General features: G+C 36.9%; 1 protein-coding gene across 6 annotated transcripts in view; it reads right to left on the minus strand.

Annotated features, from left to right (window-relative positions):
* The window catches only part of KDM6A (lysine demethylase 6A), a gene marked incomplete at its 5' end in the record, with an annotated part of 161,607 nt that overhangs the window by 103,528 nt on the left and 34,149 nt on the right, over nucleotides 1-23,930 (minus strand). For all 6 annotated transcript variants that reach the window (XM_027772012.1, XM_027772013.1, XM_027772010.1 and 3 more), the window contains 2 exon segments: nucleotides 7,243-7,363; nucleotides 18,470-18,528. In XM_027772012.1, the coding sequence (XP_027627813.1) occupies nucleotides 7,243-7,363; nucleotides 18,470-18,528 (180 nt within the window).

The following is a 23,930-nucleotide window of genomic DNA, read 5'->3' on the forward strand; positions in this document are numbered from 1 at the left end:
AAGTTTCTGCACAGCAAAGGACACAGTAACAAGTGTGAACTGACAACCCTCAGAATGGGAAAATATTTTTGTTAAATATGCCTCAGACAAGGGACTGATAACCAGAATACATAGGGAACTCAAGTGCCTTATGCAAAAGAAAAAAAATGATTAACCCAATTAAAAGATGGAAAAATGAGCTTAACAAAAATCTTTCTAAGGAAGACATACGAACAGTCAAAAAGCATATGAGGAAATGCTCAACATCCCGTATCATAGAGGAGATGCAGCTAAAAACCATAATTAGATACCACCTAACCCCTGTCAGAATGGAAAAGATTAAGAATATAACAAGCGGGGATGTGGTGAAAAGGGAACCCTCCTACACTGTTGGTGGGAATGTAAGCTGGTTCAACCACTATGGAGAACAATATGGAGTTTCCTCAGAGATCTACAAACAGAACTACCTTTTGATCCAGCAATCCCACTTCTGGGTATCTAACCAAAGGACAGGAGAACGCTCAGTCGGAAAAGTGCTTGCACATCAATGTTTATTGCAGCATTATTCACAATTGTCAAGACATGGAACCAACTTAACTGTCCACAAATTGATGAATGGATTGGAAAAGTGTGGCATATATACTCTATGGAATACTACTCCCCTGTAAAAAAAAAAATGACAAGACCCTGGCATTTGATAGAAAGGGGTCAGATATGGAGGATCTATTGCTGAGTGAAGTAAGCCAGGCTATGAAAGAAAGATATTGTATGTATCCACTTAATATATACCGACTATCCGCACCCTGTGGTAGAGAGCGAAATATTGGAGGACATAAAAGCAGTGAAAGTACTTAACGAGAATAAGACAGTGTGGAATGGGCGGGGGGAGGTGAAGACAAGATAGAGAAAGATAGCAAGAGAACAAATAGAGGAGAGGCAGGACACTAGTCGGAAATAGATATGGCTTATTACCTGTTGATGATGAAGTGTATATTATTCTCAACTGGATTAGTCTGAGATATACTTCATGATGGGTAAAGTCTTTTTACAAGCAAAATGAGAAATAGTGACTGACTGTTTAAAAAAATAAGTGGAATAATAATAATGATTGGGAAAAACAATGCAAAGATATTGAATGATGAAGTGGGGAGATTCATGTCTCTGTATTGACTGACATGCATGGCATTCCCTTTTGAAAAAGCAATGCAATACACTGTAAAGTTATATGTAATTCAATGTAATATAAACAAGATTATGATGATAAAAAATAATTTAAAACTATAGTATTTAATGTATCAAAAAAGAAACTACAGATATTTTATAAACTCAAGGCATGGATAAAATTAATTTAATAGCTAGTATTCAAATTCTCAGCAAAGAATACAGAGAGTTTACAGTATCTTCAGTTACATGAAACAGATTATCTAAGCATTCTGTATTAATAATAATAAAAGACAGAAGGCATTTCATAGATTTCAAAAGAGGTTTATAAAAGGAAATACATATCATGTCTTCACTTATTCCTTCTGCCTTAATGTCTTAGAATATAAAAAAGGCAAGTAAAATTCCTGAGTTTATGCAGAGTATAAGATCAAACAAGACATGTAGAAATGAAGCAGTTTCTAGAGAACAATAAGGTAAAAAGAAAGTAGAACTGCTGAAGCAGTTTCTAGAGAACAATAAGGTAATAAGAAAGTAGAACTGCGATTTTATGTAGAAGTTCCATGTCAACTTAATAAGAAGTGAGGCAAGCTGAATGAACTGGTAAAGTGGAGCATTTTTAGAAAATAACTGAAGTGTTAGTAGTTTGTATAGGGAAAAAATCTGCTAAGAGATGACAAGTAAAATCAGCGGTATCTTTTTTTTTTTCCCTTTTTCTATTTTTCCAGTTTGTCTAACAAGTAGGCATGTTATTATTTTTTAGCCTCTTCAGTTTAATTCATTTACCAATTCAAGAAATACCAATACCTGGGAAAATGCCAAATCAACATGTCTCATTCAAGTTCACCCCATTTCCTTTGACCTGTATCTGTAATCCTCATCTCCCCACCCCTTTCCTCTACAGACATCCCAGCCAATGATCCACAAGTTCCCATTTAAATTTTTTTTTCCAATAAAAAGCCACCCTTCCTTAGTGACTCTACCCTCAAAAATCTAAAATTGGAGCCAGTCCTGTAGCCCTAGTGATTAAGAGAACAGAATCCCACATGACCAAGTATGGTTCCAATTCTTACACTAGAGGCTTGAAAAACACAATGGAGGGACCAGCAGTTAGCGTAATAGCTATGTCGCTGGACACCCATGTAGTCGACCACGGTTCACGTCCAGGACCCGGTGAGGCAAAACTCATGCCGGGCACGTGTGCGTGTGTGCCCAAGATCCCGAGAAGAGAATGGAGGAGAAGGGACTGTGGCGTGGCCATCCTCCCTGGGGGCTGATTTCTCTCACTTTCTGTCTGTCTCTCTTTGTCTATCTGACGAGCGCACGCGCTCTATAGCAAAAACCTCTCCAAAAAAAAAAAAAAACACAATGGATGCATGTGCACGTATACCCCAAAATCCCTACATGATAGAGAAATGGAGTAGGGATTGAAACGTGATTACGCCCCACTGTGGGGGATGTTTGCTCCCTCTCCTTCTCTCAATAAATAAAAAAAAGAAATCCAGGGCCAGCCTGTGGTCTAATTCTTAAGGCAGCTAGATCCCACATGGCCAACCAGACCTGGAGGTTTGAGAAACATGACAGGCCAGTGTGTGTTTGCGCCCAAAATTGCAAAAGGAGGAAGAGGAGAAGGGATAGTAACATGACCATCCCACAGAGAATGTTTTCTTACGCACTCTCCCAAACACAACTCTGTCTCTGGCAAATGCAAAAAAAAAAAAAACAAAAAACAAAAAAAAAGACTAAACAATAAAAACCCCAGGGGCCAACAGGTGGCATGGTGGTGAAGGTACTTAACTTGGCCAACTGTGGTTCGAGTCCTGGATCTGGCAGGTTAAAAATCACACTGGGCTTGTATGTGTGTGAGCATGCCCAAAATCCCAGGAAGAGATGAGATTGGAGTGTGGCCAACCCCCCAGGGGAATGACTTCTCACTATTTCCCCCTCTCCTCCAACCGCAAACACCTTAGGTCCAAAAAAAAAAAAAAAAAAAAAGAAGAAGAAAAAAAAAAGAAAAAGCAAGCAAGCAAACCATAAATATTCTTAAGTGGACATATTTTATAAATATTTAAATATGAGAGTACCAGGGAGAATTTCTATATACTCTTTTATAAAATTAAATATCCTCATTGGCATTAATTGAGTGAAGACTACAGATATTATTGCATCTTACTTTGCATTTATTAGCTCCATGTGAAGGAAATCCATTTGAACAGTCTTCTGGAATGTAAAAATTAGGGGCATGGTATCTATCTATTTGTCAAAATTAGTGTACTTTGGGACCAGCAGTTAGCGTAATGACTATGTCGCTGGACTCCCATGTAGTTGACCACGGTTCAAGTCATGGACCGACGGACCCAGTGGCTTAAACTCACACCGGGCACATGTGCGTGCATGCCCAAATCCCTAGAGGAGAATGGAGGAGAAGGGATTGCGGCATGACCATCCCCCCAGGGGGTGATTTCTGCCTTTCTGTCTCTCTGTCTCTCTCTGTCTGTCTGGCGAGCGCACGCGCCCTATAGCTAAAACCTCTCAAAAAAAAAAAAAAGTGTACTTTCATTGATGTAATGATAGTACACTATTTCAAATATATAATGATTGTAAGTAATTACCATTAATATCATTAAAAGGTAGTGAAATCAAATCCTAGATTAATTGTATGGTGTTAACCAGGCAACCAAACTCACGTGAGAAATTATCTGAAGAGAAAGAAAAAAAAAAAATTCCATGTAGTACTGTCAGGCAGGAATGGATTCTGGTTCAGATTATATTAAACTAATTCACAAATTAAGAACTGGTATCGCATGTCAGCATGTGGCACAGTGGTTAAGGTGCTGGATTCCCACATGGCTGACCACAGTCTGAGTCCCCGACCCAGAGGCTTGAAACTCAAGCCGATCACATGTGCGTGCCTGCCCAAAATTCTGAATGGACAGTGGAGGAGAAGGGACAGCGGTGTGGCCCTCCCCTGAGGGGTGGTTTCTCACTTTCTCTCTTTATGTCTCCAGCAAACACACACATCCTATAGCAAAAAATTCTCCTTAAGGAAAAAAAAAAAAATCTTAAAAAAAAGAGTTGGTATCTCAACCACTCGCTAAAGACATGAAATCTTTATTGGCCACTTTAACAAGAAAATAACACCTTATAATCAAAAAGTAAGTTAAGCATTAATTTTGTATTTCTGAGGATGGGTAGAGTGATAGAACATAAGGATTAAATTCTGGGACAGGAAAAGCGATTTTTACAATGTCTATTTTAAATGGTAGATAAACTGAAATCTGAAGAATAGGTTTTAAAAAACTTTAAATGCAAGGTATATGTAGAGAGAATACACAAACACATACATACATACACAGGAACTTCGAACAACTTAAGGGAAAATATAATTAAGGTACATGTTTATTAAGGTACAAAAAAATTTGAAATCCATGCAAACCTTTTAATTAATACATAATTTCCATAAACTTTTTGAAAAACCTCGGCGTATGTTCAAAAAGTTCATGGAAATTTTATGTAATAAAAAACTATGCATGAATGTCAATTCTTTTTAAAAAAAATTTGCTACAAGGCATACACACTCACCAGAGAGAAATGGAGAGGGAGAAAGCACTACCCCTCCCCCCCAATAAGTGTGGGTTTGCCACAACCCCTCTTCCTCCATTTCCCAATCCTGTCAGGGTTCACGGCATGCATGCACATGTGCCTGGCATGTTTTTCAGGTTACCATGGCCAGAATTCAAACCATACAATTAGCTATGTAGGATCTGGCTCCCCTAGCCACGGGGTGGGGGGGGGGGTGATGGGGGAACATAAGGACAATGACACTGTCCTTCCTTCCTTCCTTCCTTCCTTAAAAGAGATTTTTGCTATAGGGAGTATGCACTTGCCTCAGAGATAGAAAAAGATGGAAAGTGAGAATCACCCCTCTTCTCCTCCATTCTCCTCGCAGGATTTTTCGGATCGTGTAAACATGCCCAGTGTTGAGTTTCAAGCCTCTGGATCAGGGACTCAAACCACGGTTGGCCACGTGGGATCCCAGCAATGTAACCATCACGTCACCTGCTGGCCCCATAAACTTGTACTTTAATTCTAATCTTGCATAAAGTTTTAAGTCTCTGCCTATATATTTTCATCTTAACATCAATATGTAAGGTGAATTTAATTATTCCATTTCTACAAATACAGAAAGAATGAGAAGAGTCAGGAATTTTATCCAAGGTCAATAAGCCATAAAAAACTTTTCTGATTAAAGGAGATTTTAAATATCATCACCTTTATGAAAAGAGATTTGCATCCATAGAATTATTTAAGATATCACTGTACTGATACTAAAATGAAATCACATTCTGTAATTTGGGACGCAATCTGATTACATTTTCCCTTCAAATAAATTACCTAACGAACATTTACCAAATTACTACAAAAACACTTTTCAGTTTAAGAATTGCTGTTCTAGGGACCAGCAGATAATGTAAGAAGTTACGTTGCTAGACTCCTACATAGTTGACCAAGTCCTGGACGCGGTGGCTTAAAATTCACACTGGCTGGGCCAGCAGGTGGCACGGTGGTTAAAGCCCCTGGATTAGCACATAGTCAACCATGGTTCAAGTTCCAGACCTGGCAGCTTGCTTTCTTACTTTCCCCTTTCTCTCTCAGGTCAAATTTAAAAAAAAAAAGAAAGGAAGGAAGGAAGGAAGGAAGGAATCAAATAAATAATTCTTATAAAAAAAAAAACCTCATGCAGGATACATGCCCAAGATCTCAAGAGGAGAATGGAAGAGGAGCAATTACGGCGTGGCCATCCTCCCTAGGAGGAAATTTCTCACTTTTGTCTCTCTGGCAAGAATGAGGAACCTACAGCAAAAATCTCTCTTAAAAAAAAAAAAAGTGGTGCTGCTCTAAGCTTGAGGAAAACTATTAACTTCCAGGTATCCCTTATTTTCCACACTACTTACACGTACACTGGGTGGGACCTGTTCCTCAACTGCACTTACCTTTGGACCACTGTGTGATCTAACTTCTTCTCAATCTACTTGTTTTGGTGTTTTAGGGTGTACATCTCTCACTTTCATACCATCAGTACTATTCTTTATAAACTCATGAAAGATAGAAACAACACTTGCATAATTTTTTACTTTAAAAATCTAGAACAATTAGGCATTCCTAAGTAGTTTTTTAAAAAGCTTTAATAATTCCTTATTAGTGAGTTCTAGTTAGAACCTACAATAAAGACATTTTTTAACTGTCTCCTTCCCCAATCCTTGTCACTTTTAGAATCAAGATAGTCTGCAATGGATATATTTAGAACAAAATGGCCATTATAAATAGTCATAAATTCACAAAAACTTAACAAGCTTTTTTCTAGAACTTCTAATCCTCTTAAAATACAATTCCTCTGTCCTGAAAGGATGCACTGTTTTCATGAAAAACCCAGAAAGACCTAAAGCAACAGCAAAGACAGCACACAAAACTCCATAAAAGAAATTGGAGAAATATCAAATTTCCATACATAGGGAAATATTTAAACAAATACTATTTTTCCCAACAATGTTTACATAAACTCACAAATCAGAAATTCAAATATCTTGCAGAGAGTATCCTTTTATAATTTAGATATATAAGATGTGCCCTGTTGGTGGACACGAACAGATTTCTACTGAAACCTATGTAAACAAGTTGGTCAATGACTGAGTCGCACAGATACAGCACCATTAAGTAGCTGCTTCTGAACTCCACAGTGGCAAATCACTTATAGGGGAGTAGTTTAGAAGTCCAAATTGAAGTTGAAACCTTCATCCTTTCCTGATGAAAGACTTTGGTAAAACTTAAAAAAAAATTTTAAAAATTAAAAAAACAAAAATTTAAATGTGTAATTAGCTACCATACAGGGCTTAACATAACTACTTTGTACCCTGAAACCCAACCTCATGTACCGTCCAGTTTATAGTTGATAAACAGTTCTGTCACCTAAATTTTCAAATTCTTTTATAAAGTGCCAACATAAATTCCAACATTTCTCAATGATCTAATATTTAATAACAACAACAAAAACAAAAAAGACAAAATTGCAACATTATATCTTGAAGAAACCCAAAAACCTACCTTTAAACTAGACTCATAGTCTGTGTTCACTTTGAACATAAGCCCAAGTCGTAAATGAATTTCCTTGGCTCGACAAAAGCTGGGATCAACATAAAGCACCTCCTGAAATGCTTTAATTGCCCTGAAAGAATATAGACATAAGATATCTTAACTTTTTAACACGTGCATGAATTTTTGCTCGGTAGTACAGTAAAACTTCTGTTTTATGCAATACTATTTTAAAGGAAATGGCAGTTTTATAAAAAATAATGTGAATAGTTTAAAAAACTGAAAAGGGATACTTGGGCCTTTTATAATTGAATGTCTATCATCTGACTGAATATAAAGGAGGTAAAGGAAGATTAGTTGAATTTACTCTAAATTACTCAAACAAATTTTCATTGTTTAATAAAATTCTCATCACATTTAACTGATTTCAGTGCTTCTGCAATTTCCTGGGAGAGAAAGGGGTGGGACAGATAGGAAGGTTTGGTTATTTAAGGAGGAATTAGTCCTATTTCTAGTCTACTCCATAAAAACAAATTTTCTTTTAAAATCTTATCTTTCATATTAAAGCTTACAATGCAGCTGTGCCTTATCTTTTATACTGTGTAAGACAGGGGTCTGTTTTCATATTTCCTATGCTGACATCCAACAGTGCCTGCACCATTTTACAGAAATGACTATTCTTTTACCAAAGCTCTACAGTGCTAATTTGTCCTAAATCAATAGCCATATTCATGCTTCTGGGTTCTCTCCTCTATTTTACTCTCCTTGGTCAATTTTTGCCGAACTTACACTGTATCTTTTATAAAAGGTTTTGATTACCAGTAGAATAAATTCATGAGTGAGGAAAGGAGCATTTTTTCACTGAATACATTTTGACATTACTTAACGTGATCATGTAAATGTATTATCTACTCAAAATTGAATATTAAAGTAATGACTAAGAAAAATGTCTACTTTGAATCTTAAAAGTTATATTATCAAATATAATAGTATATCAGTTATCATTTTAAATTCTACATAATTTAAAGCTTCCCCAAGCACAAGCTAATATATTCTTTGCAAAGCTTTTTTATTAATCAACTATACCTACTTCTATAGCTCTTAAAAGTGGCTACTCAGAATTTCAGATGCTTCCAAAAAGAAAAAAACAAGCTTTCATATAAAAAAGCTCAAAATATCACACCAAAAAAGAGAATAATATTTCATATGTCTTTAGTAACTATTTTGATGGATCATGCATAATCTACTTTCCAAGAAAGGTGTGCGTGGTTGTGTTCAAGGTTTATTGTTAAATTAAGAGTGCTAAATGGTAGTGCTTATTTCAGTGGTTGGGGGTGGGGATATAGAACACAGATCTAGCATCAGATACTTTTACACCTGGTTATGACAATATTTAACTCTATTCCTAAAGAAAGAGCGAGGCATCCATCTGTTAGGTGACATTTTAAGAGGGCTGGGTGTATATTTGAGGCAGATGAAGGGAGTCAAAGGATTGATTGGAAAGAACTGGGAATAAGTTACCATTCTCATTCAAAGGCAGCTTTCTATTTCAATCAATGCACAGATAGAGAGTGGGAGAGACAACACATACATGTTTGGGAGAGGCATCAAAAAGGTTAGTAAGAGAATAACTATAGCAATCAATGGTCCCAATTAATATGTATAATGTGACTAGGAAAGGTTATGCAAGGGCTTCTAGAAATTTTTAGGGTGATAACAATGTTCCATTTCTTCACCCAGGTGATGGTTCTATGAATATCTACTTTATAATAACATGAGAACATATATACTTTTATTTATGCATTTTCTTTAGATAAATTATTTTGTAATAATAAAAATTATGGCTAATGGTTCATAAAGTCCTAATTATCCTTACCTTATGGTATGGATCAGAAAACTCTAATGGAATGGGTCAGAACAGAGCAATGTCCACACATACCAATAAAAGACTCAAGCAGAGCTGAGTTGAAATATTAAAAAAAAAAAAAAAAAAAGAGAGAGAACAGAAGTAGAAGGCAGCAAAGGAAAGAAGAAATAAAGAAAAAGAAGGAAGTTAGGAAAGGAAAAAAGTATAACAGAGTATGTGAGGGAGGAAGAAGGAACACAACGCATCAATAACAACCCCTTGGGGAGAAATACTTCCTACTCTGCCTATTTCTATATCCAACTTTTTCTCTACATGTAGTATTTGTGGAAGTGTCCACTCCATAGGAACCTTTTAGCACAAACATCCTTTCTACTAAATTCGCAATGTCACTCAGGTTAAAAAAAAGGGGGGGGGGGGGAGTTTACCATGTTCTCTATGTATGTTAACACACATAGGGGAGAGGGTTGACTATTAACTCATAAGCAAAAACACATGCTCCAAAGACTTTAGGCTGGGTCTATGTTTATTCTTTAAGGACTATTAAAACTGCCAAGGACAGGACCAGCAGATGATGGAATGGCTATGTCGCTGGATTCCCATGTAGTCGACCATGGTTTGAGTGCCAGACTGGGTGGATTAAACTCACACCAGGCACGTGTATATGCATGCCTAAGATCCTGAGAGGAGAATGCAGGAGAAGGGATTACAGCGTGGCCATCCCTCCTGGGAGGTGATTTCTTGCTTTCTGTCTCTCTTTTTCTTTCTGGCAAGCACATGCACCCTATAGCAAAAACCACTCCCCCCCACCAAAAATAATAATAATAATAATATAAATAAATAAAAATAAATAAATAACTGCCAAGGACAAAGTTTGGTTAATACATAAGGAAGTCTTTAAAAAACTCATGGAAATATGCATTATTTAAAAATTATGTATCGATTTCAAAATTTTTGCACTAAAATAAATTCATACAATTCATTTTTCCACAAACTCTTTCAAGTACCCTCGTATACCTAATCCTCAAGTTCTCCAAGTTGTTTCAAGATTTATCATAAATTCTATACCTTACAGGCACTATCTTCAAATCTCACTACTAGATTGCTGAAATAGACTCCTTAAAGACTGTCCTCCCTCTATTCTGGCTTGTGTATTTATTTCCTTGAGCATGTGATTTCTGGGACTGCCTAGTAATCATGATACTATAAATCAAATCACTGCAATGCATTTAAAATATCAACTCCATTCCCAGTTATGCTCTAACATCGTTCTTCCTTGGCTGTGAACTGGTTTATCACTGGTTTTTCATGCCTTCTTCGCTTCAATGCTTTTCCAAACTATATTTTCCTAATCTGGAATATTTTCATTCTTTTGCTTCCCTCTAAATCTACTATTATTTTTAAGACTCACCATCCAAACTCAATATTAACTATTTTTCACTTATTGCTAACCAGAGGTGAAGTTCATTCCATTATCAAATTATTTTATTCTCTACTTATTCATGCACTGTCTGCAGTTTTTCCTAGTCTATTCTTTTAGGACTATATTCCTCTTTTATTTTCAATATTCTAAATAATATTTAAGTCTAACAGATTTGGGGGTCAGTAGGTTGCATAGTGGTTAAGGCGCTGGAATACCAGGTGGCCAACCACTGTTCAAGTTCTGGATCTGAAGATTAAAACTCACGCCGGGTTACGGTGCCCACAAGCCCCAAATCCCAGAAGTAGAATGGAGGAGAAGGGTTTGCTGCAGCTGGCTACTCCCCTGGGGGTGATTTCTCTCTTTCTTTCTCTCTCTCTCTCTCCCTCTCCCTCTCTCTCTCTCTCTCTCTCTCTCTCTCTCTCTCTCTCTCTCTCTCTCTCTTCAGAGAGTGCATACACCCTATGCCAAAAATTTTTTAAAAAGTTTAATAGATTTTAATGATGCTACCATTCTCATGGTATACTGAAACTTCTTGTTAGGGGAGGCACTTTATAGTCTTTGCTGATCATGATCAGTTCAGTTCATCTTATACAAAATACATTACTCAAATCATCTAAGTTCTCTTTCTCTAAACTTTCACCCATCTTTTTCTCCTGTGTGCTTCTTCAATTTCTCTCCAGGGTGGGAGTAGGGGTGGGAGTAATCCCGGTTTACCAAAATGCACGCAGTTAAAACATGATATCTGCAGCAAAAACTAAACTAAGTCATTGACACGTATAATTTCTGCTGACCTCAGAATTCGACAGAAGGCTCTTTTTGTGCAGATAGCAGGCCCGCAAGCATGGTGAACGTCCCTAAAACCCACCAGACCTTCTGTAAGAAGTGTGGCAAGCACCAACCTCATAAAGTGACACAGTACAAAAAGGGCAAGGATTCTCTGTATGCTCAGGGAACGCGACGTTATGACAGGAAGCAGAGTGGCTATGGTGGACAGACTAAGCCTATTTTCCAGAAAAAGGCAAAAACTACAAAGAAGATTGTGCTGAGGCTTGAATGTGTTGAGCCCAACTGCAGATCTAAGAGAATGCTGGCTATCAAGAGATGTAAGCATTTTGAACTGGGAGGAGATAAAAAGAGAAAGGGTGAAGTGATCCAGTTCTAAGCCTCATCTTTTCTATTATGAAGATGGCAAAATCCTGAGGTGAATGTTCACCTCATTTGATTACAGTTGGTCTGTTTGTAAGGGAATAAAGTAATCAATAAAATTCCCCTTTCGGGGAAATTTGATTTCATGGTACTACTTGTTTTGGATTAAATCTGGCTGGCTGAGCTCAAAAAAAAAAAGAATTCTGACAGAAGTTTGAAACATGAGAAATGGCTACCAAAACTATTAAATACTTTTTATGGTAAAATGCCTGGGAAGCTTCATAGTTAAAACATATTCTCTAGTGAAACAAAAAAAAGTGCATATTAGTATGCATATCATTGATATTTTCACCTAAAATCTGAAAAACATGGCTTTTTATATCACCAAAATTACTATAGATTTTTTTAGTTTAAACACTTTTTTCATTTAATGCTGGTCGTTGTTAAAAGATTTAAAAACAGAAAACAGGGCCATCTTCATGGCACAATGGTAATGTACTGCTGAAGAGAAGCCAGATCTCACATAGTGACTACAGTTCAAATCCCTGGTCCAGTCCACTTGTAACATGCTGGGCACATGCACAACTGCCCAAGATCTGATCGGCTGGAAGACTGAAGGAAGGGGATTACAGTGCGACCAAACTCACTCACTCGTTCTCCTGTATGCGCACATGCATTTTATCATAAATAATTTTTTAATTTGAGAAAGAAAATGATAGAAAGCTATAGCAGTGCCTACAAAAGCATAGACTGTGATAGTACAGCAGTAAAATACTGTACATATATAGCCAGATTTCTCATGACTGATGAAGGTTCAAGACCCAGCAACTTGAAAAACAAACGAAGTATGTGTGTGTATGCAAGTGTGCACGCCGAGTGCATACTAAATCCAGAGAGAATGGAGAAATGGAGGGAAAAAAAATTATGGTGTAATCACACCCTACTGTAGAGGTGCCACCTTCCTCCCCCACAAATGCAAATACCTCCTGGCAATTAAAAAAATTTCAAAACAAGATATATACGTATGCTGAATACATTTTTAAACAACAGTCATTTTAAATAAGATATCTAGAAAACCATTTTTTCAAGTCTCCTCTAGAACTATGGTAAAAATGATGATATTAACTAAATGTACCTAACATAGTTTTCAGTACAATGGAAAGGCAGAATAAAACATTAAGTTCTGGGAACCAGCAGTTAGCGTAATGGCTATGTCGCTGGATTCCCACGTAGTCGACCGTGGTTCGCATCCCAGACCCGGTGGCTTAGAACTCATGCCGGGCGCGTGTGCGTGCGTGCCCAATATCCCGAGAGGAGAATGGAGGAGAAGGGATTGCGGCGTGACCATCCCCTCTGGGGGGTGATTTCTCGCTTTCTGTCTCTATGTCTCTCTCTGTCTGTCTGGCGAGCGCACGCGCCCTATAACAAAAACCTCAAAAAAAAAAAAATTAAGTTTTCTGGGGCTAATAAAGCTAAGTGCAGAGTTTTCTCTCAGGGATATATGAATGAATAAATGAACTAATTACACAATTTCGTACTAACAAATGGAAGAATATTCTGGCTCTAAATTGGTATTAACATATATACACACAACATATATATATTTCCACATACATATAATAGGAATTTACAGATTCTTTTCAATTGAAAAAGATTTGCTGAAATGAAGAAACAGGTATTCAGTGGACAAGATTTTAAAAGGTGGAACTGGAAACAGAAAGCAGATCAAACAGTAAATGGCACAAAGTCACAAAAGTTAAAAAAAAATGCTTGAAATGTTTACAAGGAACTGTTAATACAGTATGATTAGCACAAAGAATACATTTAAGAGAGCAGTAAGCTAAAAGGATCATATGAGGCTGAATCAGAAGGGCATTAAATGAGAGGCTAAAGTTAGAAATATACTCTGTTACTCTCACTGACATTTACCAATGTATTACCACTCCTGGCTCTTTTGTTCTCTCCAGCCAATCTTCATTTCATCACTCCAGGCAATGGGATACTTTTTTCCCTCCAGTAGTGCAAGATTTATATTTTTATTCATAATTTCACTGAAGCTTAATTAACTGAAGCCCTTCCAAATTCTTTCTGGCAATCTATGTGTCACTGGTAAACATGAGAACTTTTTATCAGAACTGCCTTAGGTAAATCTGCTAGTATTTTTCAAACTAGAAGTAAACTTAATTATTACAATACACCTTAACATCAACTGTTTTGTATTAATAAAAATATGATTAAAATTAAACTATAGATCTAAGTGCATGTTTATGATAGCTCAAAAATATATATTAAATATTAGTTTTTGCCAGACTCCATGTTAGATGAGCCTCAGAATCAATGGTATCACAGCTATATTAGGTTTATGTTTGCATTATTTTCTTTCATTCCATCAAAAAGCTTTAAAACTACTATTCTTTTACTTTATTGCACACAAAGTGATGACGATAAAGGCCAGAAAGAAATACCTATATCCCTAAGGACACTCGTGTTTGGTATAACACTATGGGAAGACATCCTAAAGAAACTTGTTGGTAATGTGTTAACACTTCCTGTCTTTTTGATGTCAAAATAATAATATCACTACATTTCCTCATCAGGCCTATAATTAGATTTTAAAGATTACTTTCCCAAATCCTATGCCTATACCTCCTACCTTTACCACTATAAACCACTCTGATTGGTCAGTGGGAATGTGGACAGAAATCTGACTTCTTTTTCCTATTTTTCCAAAGTCCTTTCCAGAAGGCCTAGAGGGAGTCATGCCCACAAACATTAACAGACCATTTTTTTATTCATTAACAGGATTCTTCCTACATCCTGTCCCTGGCATAGTATCTTTGAGATGTATATTTCAACCAATTACAGTAAATTATTTTGCTTATCCCTTCCCAAGACACAGAACTTCCCTTTCCTTGAGATGCAGATTAAGCATTTCTTTTATGAATCTCTTTCCAGGATCAGACCTCCCCTTCCAATGACTAGCCCAAAAGTTGTGGAACCCACCTATAACTTACAAGCCTCCTCCCCATCTTCCTTATGTCCCACCTCTTTGGGCCAGACCAATGGAAATCTCTTCACTAATTTTGTCACTCTCAAAAAATCAAATAAAAGGAACCCCTGTACCTGGTCACCCTCGAGAAAGGCATGTTTGCCTCCTCTCCAGGGCTAGATCACTCATGTTCTGCTTGGAAATAAACCGCATTAATTATTAAGTTTTTAGAGTGGTTATTTTCAGTCGACAGGAAGAATATGAAAGATTATAGACCAGAGATAACTGATAACGATTTTTAGGGCAATTGTCACAACGTTCATGAAAAATTAGTATATTAAAAAACTACACAAGGATTTTAAAAGTTTTGCACCAAAATGAACTCATACTTTAATTCCACTTTTTCATTAAGTTTTTTAAGTCCTCTAGAATTTAGATATGGCTATAAGCTATATATATTATGTATATTATATAAATGTAATAAATTATAAATGAACCAGAAATACAACACTTGGAGACATTCTGGGTAGACTCTGTGTTGATAATACAATTTTAAAAAAAAGTAAATAAATAAACAAACACCACCACCAGCACCATACTTGTCTCAAGAAACATCCCAAAGAATCAATAGGTATCTACAAATAAAACGCAAAAGTAGTTTTAATCTAAGTAACTCCAGCGAAGAAAGATTATACTCTAAAACTTTCACTCAGCACCTACTCTATGCTTCCTAATTCTGTGGCTGTTAAATAAATAGCAAGATAAGTTAAAGGAGAAATGTTAAGAAACAGTGTGTGAAGCAACAGTTGATCAGCAAAAGAGAAAACGTACAACTAGGATGAATTCATAGACAAGGTGTTAGATAACTCACTTTAGGAAGCAGGTATAAAATTGAAAACTCAAGACATGAGAAAATGGTAGTGACCAGGACAGGATCAACAGAGCAGAAGGTGCTTGTTAATTCAGACACTGCACTGTCCTTATATCATTGTTTCATTTCTGAAGGATATAACAATCCTATGTAGATAAGGAATCAAAAAATATAATAATTTTCCACAGCTATGAACCCTCTAACTTAACAATGTCACATATTTATTAAAGCAATCAAATCCTGAACTGATGACAGCTTGACATCACTGCTAATTTTGTTCTTACGTTCTTCAGTCTATAGGTGACTCACAGGTTACATGTATGTGAAAACTACTGGTATGATATATATAAATCCATCCCTATAGTGAAGAGCTCCTTGCTTTGAGTTTTATCTAAATTATTTCTAGTTGACCATAAAGACCATTGTAGGGGCCAGCAGGTGGTATGGTGGTTAAGAGGGCTGGACTCCCACATGGCCAACCGTGGTTCCAGTCCTGGGCCCGGCAGCTTGCTTTCTCATTTTCCCTCTCTTTCTCTCTTTTCTCTCTATCCTTCTCTGTTCAAATGTAAATGAATAAATAAATAAATTTCAATAAAATAATTCTTTAAGGAAAAAAAGCCTATATTGTAGAGGGCAGCCATTCTGAGCAAAAACATGGTAACCTTTAGACACATGCAGAAAGGAGATTCCATGGGCAGTTCTTTTCCAAAGCTATGAATGCCTTTAACATGTGAATATGCTAGCTGCCTGTGTCCAAAACTGCAAAGTAGTATCTGTTTAAAGGAAGTGTTCAAACACGTGTTTAATCAGAATTTGCCCAAGAAGATTAGGAAAAACTTACACTGAATTACATGTTGTCAAATGTCTTCACAACTTCAGCCAATTAACATCTGAAAATGACTGGCTTTTCACTGCCCTTCCACTTCCCTATTTTCTGTCCTTTAAAAGAATAAACCCGGGCTGTGGCTGTCTCCATCAGAGAAGTCTGGACCACCTGATCCCCCCGTTTCTTTACTTGTGTATTTTTGTGTATTTATTACTATATTTATTCTCTAATCCATAGCCCCCCAACTCAGAGCAAGCATTCATTTAGCAGTGCGGGGCATGGCACGTGATGTCCATTCTGAGCAAACATGGTGACCTTTACACTATATGAATGTACCCAACAGTTAAATAAAACTGAGTTAAACACATACATACATACACACATTTACATCTACAAAATAAAGGAGGAAAAAATTAAATGATCTCTAAGACTTCTGATTCTAAGTTTAGAATTTTGAATTCTATGAGTAGGATCTTCAAGAAACTACAAACATTTTTTAAACAGTCCTTATCTATCCTTGGTTTTAAATATGATATGTTGGACGTGAAGTTAAGTGGCTTAATTTAGCATCACTGTAAAACAAGGGAAATTTTAAGTCAAAAAAATTACAGAGCTTCTTTTATAAAGATCAATTATAGCTTTGTAAGTTTACAAAGAAAACCAGTGATCTGAATAAGTATAATACTCTATACACACAGAAGTTCTCTAACAATGCAGTGCTTCTATACATGATCAAAAGCCAACAGGACCAAAAGCTAAGGGGGAAAGAAAGTACACTAGGAAAAGCCATCCATGTCTAAAATTTTATCTTTAGGGGAAACCATATCAAATCATATATAAAAGTTCTATAATAAATATTCAGTTATAACAGATATTTAACAGAGTCATAACCTTTGGCGGAACACTCAAATCACCTTCCTTTGGATTTTCATAGCCCTCACTAGCTTAAAATTATACAGCCCAGAAGGGATTTTGACAAAGATTCAGTTCAATATTTTTTTATATGTCTACATAGGGTTACAGTTTACAAAATGTACATTATCTCACTTGATCATCAAAACTTTGTAAAGTTGAAGAGGTATCTGATTGCAATTTAGTTTTTGTTTTGTTTTGTTTTTTTAAACAAGTGAGAAAACAGACATAGGAAAGTTATTTAATTCAAAATCAAACTAAGTTACAGTGCCTCTACCAGAACATCAATCTTCCTATGCAAATTCTATGTTCTTTCCATTATGGCATGCTATTACCTTCTCTGGAAAAAAAAATTGGACAAAGGCCATAACAACAGGGCTCTACACTTTACCATTTATAAAGTCTTCTACGTTACTATCATATTTAATCTCTAACTCTGAAACAGTACCACTATTCTTATTTGTTTATAATCTGGTGCCTAGTTACTGAAAATTGTAAAGTGCTAGTCAGTGCGTGGCAGGGAGGAGTGGTCAATCTTGCCTAAAAGTCTTAAAAAGTAAAAATAATCATCATCATGGATCATATACACTCACTAGTTCAAATAACCTGGGGACCACCAGTCCGTAATAAGTGACTGAGAAATTTCAATATATTTTTTTTTTTTTGGAGAGGTTTTTGCTAGAGGGCATGAGAGCTCACCAGAAAGACAAAGAGAGACAGAGAGACAGAGAGACAGAAAGCGAGAAATCAGCCCCCAGGAGGGAAGGACACGCTGAAATCCCTTCTCTTGCATTCTCCTCTCAGGATCTTGGGAACGCACGCACACGTGCCCGGAGTGAGTTTAAGCCACCAGGTCCAGGACTTGAACCACAGTCAACTACATGGGAGTCCAGCATCACAGCCATTACGCCAATTGCTGGTCCCATTTCAAAACGTTTTCTAATCTAAGCCTTCTTTAATCAGAAATTTTATACCAGATTCTTTTAGGAACATATACAATTCTAATCATATAAGTTGGGTCCATACCTCTGAAGAAACAATCTAATCATTTCAAGAAACTATTTAAAAATGTAGGCTTACTGACACTAAAATATTTTGTATTTATTACATATACATGCACACATTGAAGCTTAAAGAAAGCAGAAACAAAAAATAACAAGCCATTTACTGAAAATAACTGGACGTTATTTAGTTCTATGTCAACTTACCACTGAAATGCATTGTAATGGAAGTAGACCAAACCAAGACCATATAAAAAGGCAGCATTCTGTAAAGGAAGGGAAAAGCATTTTTATTTAATGCATATGATATAACTAATATAAAATATGATATCCCAGATGTTTCAGTTCTCAAAACTCTTATTGTACATTTCAATACAGTTACATTTCTGAAACACCAAAATAATAGTGGTAAGTCAGCAGAAGCCATAAAATCCAATCAATTTGAAGAAATATTCTGGTTTCTATTTAGTCACATTTGCCCTGAAATAAAAAATGCATATATATATATATACACATACACACACACACATATCAAATGCAAAATTCTTTGGAGAAATCTAAAATTAAAATCTATTTTTCTGGAATAAACAATGTTTAAACTATGCTATCCTACCTACTCCCTCTTGTTTGCATCTGCATTCTTTCTCTAGTTGTTTCTTGGTTTAATTTTTATTTTCAGTACTGCTAGAAAGGCAATTACAATTCAAAGGAAACATACAATATGAACCTAGAACACATTTTAGTATACAAAAAAAAAAAAAAAAAGTTCCAAAACAACAGCTAGTAATTTGCATCTTGGGCTTTAACCATCCTAATTCCTTTTGTGGTACAAAATAGAGAGATGCCAACATGTATCCTAACAGGAACTGTCTACTGACCCCAGTTTTTCAAAAATGGAAAACATGTGACAACCTAGCATATGTTATAGCAACAACCAAGCAAATGTGTTTTAGTAAATATTCTCTATTAAAAACAAAAAGGTAAAACTTACATACTAATATGAGAAATTTCTCTAAAGTTCTAAATTTTCAATTATAAATTACACTGAATACTAAAGCTTACAAATTTTTAACTATTATAAAAATGCTTCTTGCCATTTTCTATTACATTGCATTGCCGAAGAAAGAGACACTAAGACAAAAAGGTTTTAGTACAAATAGTTTGAGACTTTACCCAAGAAAACACCTGTAAGGGAGTAGACAAGTGAAGTAGGGAAGGAAAGGCAATAAAAAATTTATTATGGGGCCAGCATAGATAGCACAGTTCATGGTGTAATGGACTTCACTACTGGAAGCTACATGGTCCACTGTGGGTTCGGATTCCCAGTCCAGCTAACCTGTAAGTTGCTGGGCATGGGTATGCACATGTCTAAGATCCTGCTAAAGGCATGAGGAAAGGGACTACTACATGACCAGACCCTATTCAGGGTACTTCTCTGTCTCTCTCTTTAATGAATAATATAATTTTTTGTAATACTTCAAACTTTAAAAAAGGATGCATTATGAATGTGACTATGGATGGGCAACCCGGATTCAGTCCTGCTGTGGCTCTCGGGAAGACAGTGTAGAATATTCCTCAGAGTCATCTTCCCCTAAGTGTGATAGAACTAGGGCACTTACCTCACAGCTGCTGTCAATCACTGATCTGAGAAAAAGAATCCGCAATGTTTAAAGCCCAAACCAGCACAAACAGCTGAGTGATTTTGTTGTTTATGTGATTTTTTAATACAAAAATTTGTCCTGGGATTATATGGTACATTTTCTTTCAATTCTACGTATCTTTCAAGAAACAATAAAAATTTCGTAAACATTCATAAAACATAATAAACATGGTAATTTAATTTCATTAAGTCCTCATTTCTCCCAATTTTCTGAATAAACAAATCATATGTTATAGAGGTATTCATGAACTCAGGGAGTCAAAATATTTTTAGACAACATCCATTTCAAAAGTTCATATTTAAATTTTTTTAAAATTTACTAGGAAGTGTTTCAATCAGGATTATTCATTTACTGTCCCACACTCCAAAATAAGCATTTACTTGGTACGAGGGACAATACTCAGGGTTGGACAAGCCAAAATAAATAAAATATTCTTCCCCTGCTCTCAAGATATATACAATCTAGGGGATAGGAGGGGTGGCATGGATATTCATTCGCAATGCAGGAAGAGTTTATTCAGAGTCATGAAGCATTACACCTAGAAAGTCAAGACTTGAGAGAATACTACCTTCCTACAGCAGAGATGGAAGGAAACGGAGCAAGGCTTCAGTAAAAACAGACAACATCTTTCACTAATTTATTTATTTTTTAGTGTTTTGGTTTTTGCCATTGGGCATGTGCACTCGCCAGAGACAGACAGAGAGGCAAAGTGAGAAATCATCCCCAGAGAGGATGGCCACACTACACTCCCTTCTTTTCCATTCTCTCCCTGGGATTTAGGGCATGCCCATACACCAGCTCAGCACAATTCTGAAGCTGTGGGGTACAGGACTTGAATCATGTTCAACCATGTGCGAATCTAACACCTTAGCCACCAGGACACCTGCTGGCCCCATCTTTCACTAGTTTATGCAATTGCCCAGAGAAGGTAGTGTGGGGTGTGATGGAAATATGAGTTTATTGATAAGGCATTTCTGCTTTCAGGGTGTACCATACATTCTCCCAACTTCCTTACTTTGTTTGAAATTCATCCTTCTCCATCTAGGAAATCTTATCCCATCCTTGCCATCCTAAAAATCCTATCAATTACACAAGATGCACTTAAATGCCACCATCTCCAGGAAGCTCTGCTGTTTGTTCCACAATTACAAACTAGAGGTGATCAATCTTGCCTCTAAGTATGGTCTTAGCACAATGCTTCTATCATATGACATTTTGTAACAGTAAAAATTTAATTTTATGCAAAATGTTAACATCTCTTTTAAAAGGTTCTAACAACCCTATTAGATTGCAGAGGGTTTCACTTGTACAATGAAGAAATGAACATTATGGAGACTAAGCAACTTGTTCAATGAAACAGGTACAAGATAGTAAACTCAATCTAGGTTAGCTTCCAGAGCACACTCTTACCTACTACATTCTTGTTATTTGTGTATTGTGCAGAAAGGCAGGCGTATTAATCATCTGTATGTGTTCTGCTATCACCTAGCAAAATTTGCTTCCTATAGCAAATGCCCAAAGATTTACCAAACTGACTTACCCAGCATTTAAACCATGTGCTTAGTTTACTTGCCCCTTTGGTGACAGAGCAGTACTATAAGCCATGGTTCCCATCTATTCTGACTAGCTCCCTGGAATGCAGAACAAGCTCAAAGACATCTTGGACCAAGTAGTCAAGGGAAACAAACTGATGATGGCAAACCACAAAAGAATAACCCAAGTCCCTAAACGATTAACATGAAACAAAGCTAACTTTGTTAAACTTTGTTTAACCACCATTAAACTTTTCTACCTTTGGTCTTAAAAATATTAGAGATATTAATATGTCTTCTTTAAGGAACAATCTCAAATAACTGGAATCCATATCCTATCTAATAATATGCCATTCCATATAAACTATCATTTCTATTTTTTTAAGAGGTTTTTGCCTTAGAGCTTTGGTTTCAACAGCCATGTAGAACAAGAGACAAATTAAACACCACATACAGAGTTGTACCCAAGACTTCCCACATAAATCTAAATCCTAGGGATTCTTTCTTAATAAATAATGAACTCACCATAGCAAAGAGGAAAAAAAAAGAAAACTGATAAAAGCAGAAAGAGAACTTGGCATTAAATGTAACTGGATAATGTACTAAAATCGAGAGCACTAGATATGACACATAATATGGCACAGAGACATGGAGATGGAAAATATGAAAGTAAGGTTAAGAATGCTAAAGTTTATTGTATGTCTAAAATCACGTGTGGAAGGAGTCAGTGAATAAAATGGGTCATAGACAACATATAAAGATGTAGTGGCTCACAATGTTCCAGTGTCGTAAAATAACAATCCTCAGGTTCAAAAGCTGAATAAATAAAATAAAATCCTATATGCAAAAGTAAAGCTGCATAACACAAAGAGTAGTTTTCTTAAAAAAAGTCAGAGAATGAGCAGTTGGCGTAATGGCTATGTTGCCAGACTCCCATGTAGTTGACTGTGGTTCGCGTCCCGGACCCAGCGACTTAAACTCACAACAGGCGCATGTACGTGCATGCCCAAGATCGAGAAGAGAATGGAGGACAGAGACTGTGGCGTGGCCATTCAGCCTGGGGGGTGATTTCTTGTTTTCTGTCTCTGTCTTTCTGGGGGTGGGGGAGAGGGGTTGGAAGAACCATAGTATCTTCAATTTATTTGTGCCTTCAAAATAGCTTCAATGCATCTTAAACATTAAATATTAAGGGACCAGCAGTTAGCGTAATGGCTACGTCGCTGGACTCCCATGTGGTCAACCACGGTTCGCTTCCCGGACCCGGCTTAAAACTCACGCCAGGCGCTTGTGTGTGCGTGCCCAAGAACCCGAAAGGAGAACAGAAGAGAAGGGATTGCGCCGTGGCCATCCCTGCTGGGGGGTGATTTCTCACTTTCTGTCTCTCTGTCTCTGTCTGGCAAGCGCACACGCCTTAGAGTGAAAACCTCTCAAAAAAAAAAAAAGATAAATAAAATTCATCCAATAAAAGCTAGAACTCAGTAGAAATTCAGTGTAAGAGAAAATAAACAATAACCAAAAATTGTTTCGATAAAATAACAAGAGCGAAAGTTGTTTTCATGCAAACTTGTATTACAGGAATAGAGAACCATTTAAATCTAAGATCTCATAAAATTTAAGATGGATCTTATTTTATGAACCATGAAGGAAAAAAACACACCACTTCCAATTAAGCTGTGATTACATTTAGAATTAGTACTTAGAAATATTTCAAAGCTGGCCCTGCAGCATGCTAGTTAAGCCCTGTGTATAAGGACCTCACATGAGCTGACAGCAGTTCGAATCTAGATCACAGCGGTTTGAAAAATATGCTGCTGGGTACATGTTTATCCACATCCAAAATCCCAAAAGAAGGGACAAATGGAGAAGGGACTGTGGCATGACCATTCCCAGTCGGGGAGAGAACAGTGTTTTTTCATTTTCCTTCTCTCCAGAGAGTGCATGCACACTCTGGGAAAATTTTATTTAAGGGGCCAGCAGCTGGTGTTAAGGCACTGGACTCCCACGTGGCCCAACATGGTTCCAGGCCTGGACCGATCAGCTTGAAACTCATGCTATGAGCATGCATACCTAAATTCCCAAGAGGAGAATGATGGAGAAGGAATTGTGAGGTGGCTGTCTCTTCAGGGGGTGATTTCTCACCTTCTCTCTCTCTCTCTCTCTGTCTCTGGGCAAGCACATGCACCCTATGGCAAAAATCGCTCTTAAAACATTTTAATATTGCGACCAGCAGTTAGCGTAATAGCTATGTTGCGGGACTCCCATGTAGTCACGTTTCGAGTCCCGTATCCAGTGGCTTAAACTCATGTAGGGCGCATGTGCGTGCGTGCCCAAGATGCCACCACAGCGCCTTCACTTCTCGTCCACTGCCAGGACAGACTCGAACCGAGCACCCAGGGCCAGGGGCATGAGCGCGATGAAGGCCGTGGCGCATACCACCACCGCCGGCCAGGGCACGGTGTCGCCCCCACTCGCTAG

This window comes from Tupaia chinensis, unplaced genomic scaffold (assembly GCF_000334495.1).
Source record: "Tupaia chinensis unplaced genomic scaffold, TupChi_1.0 Scaffold000248_1, whole genome shotgun sequence".
Taxonomy (NCBI): Eukaryota; Metazoa; Chordata; class Mammalia; order Scandentia; family Tupaiidae; genus Tupaia; species Tupaia belangeri.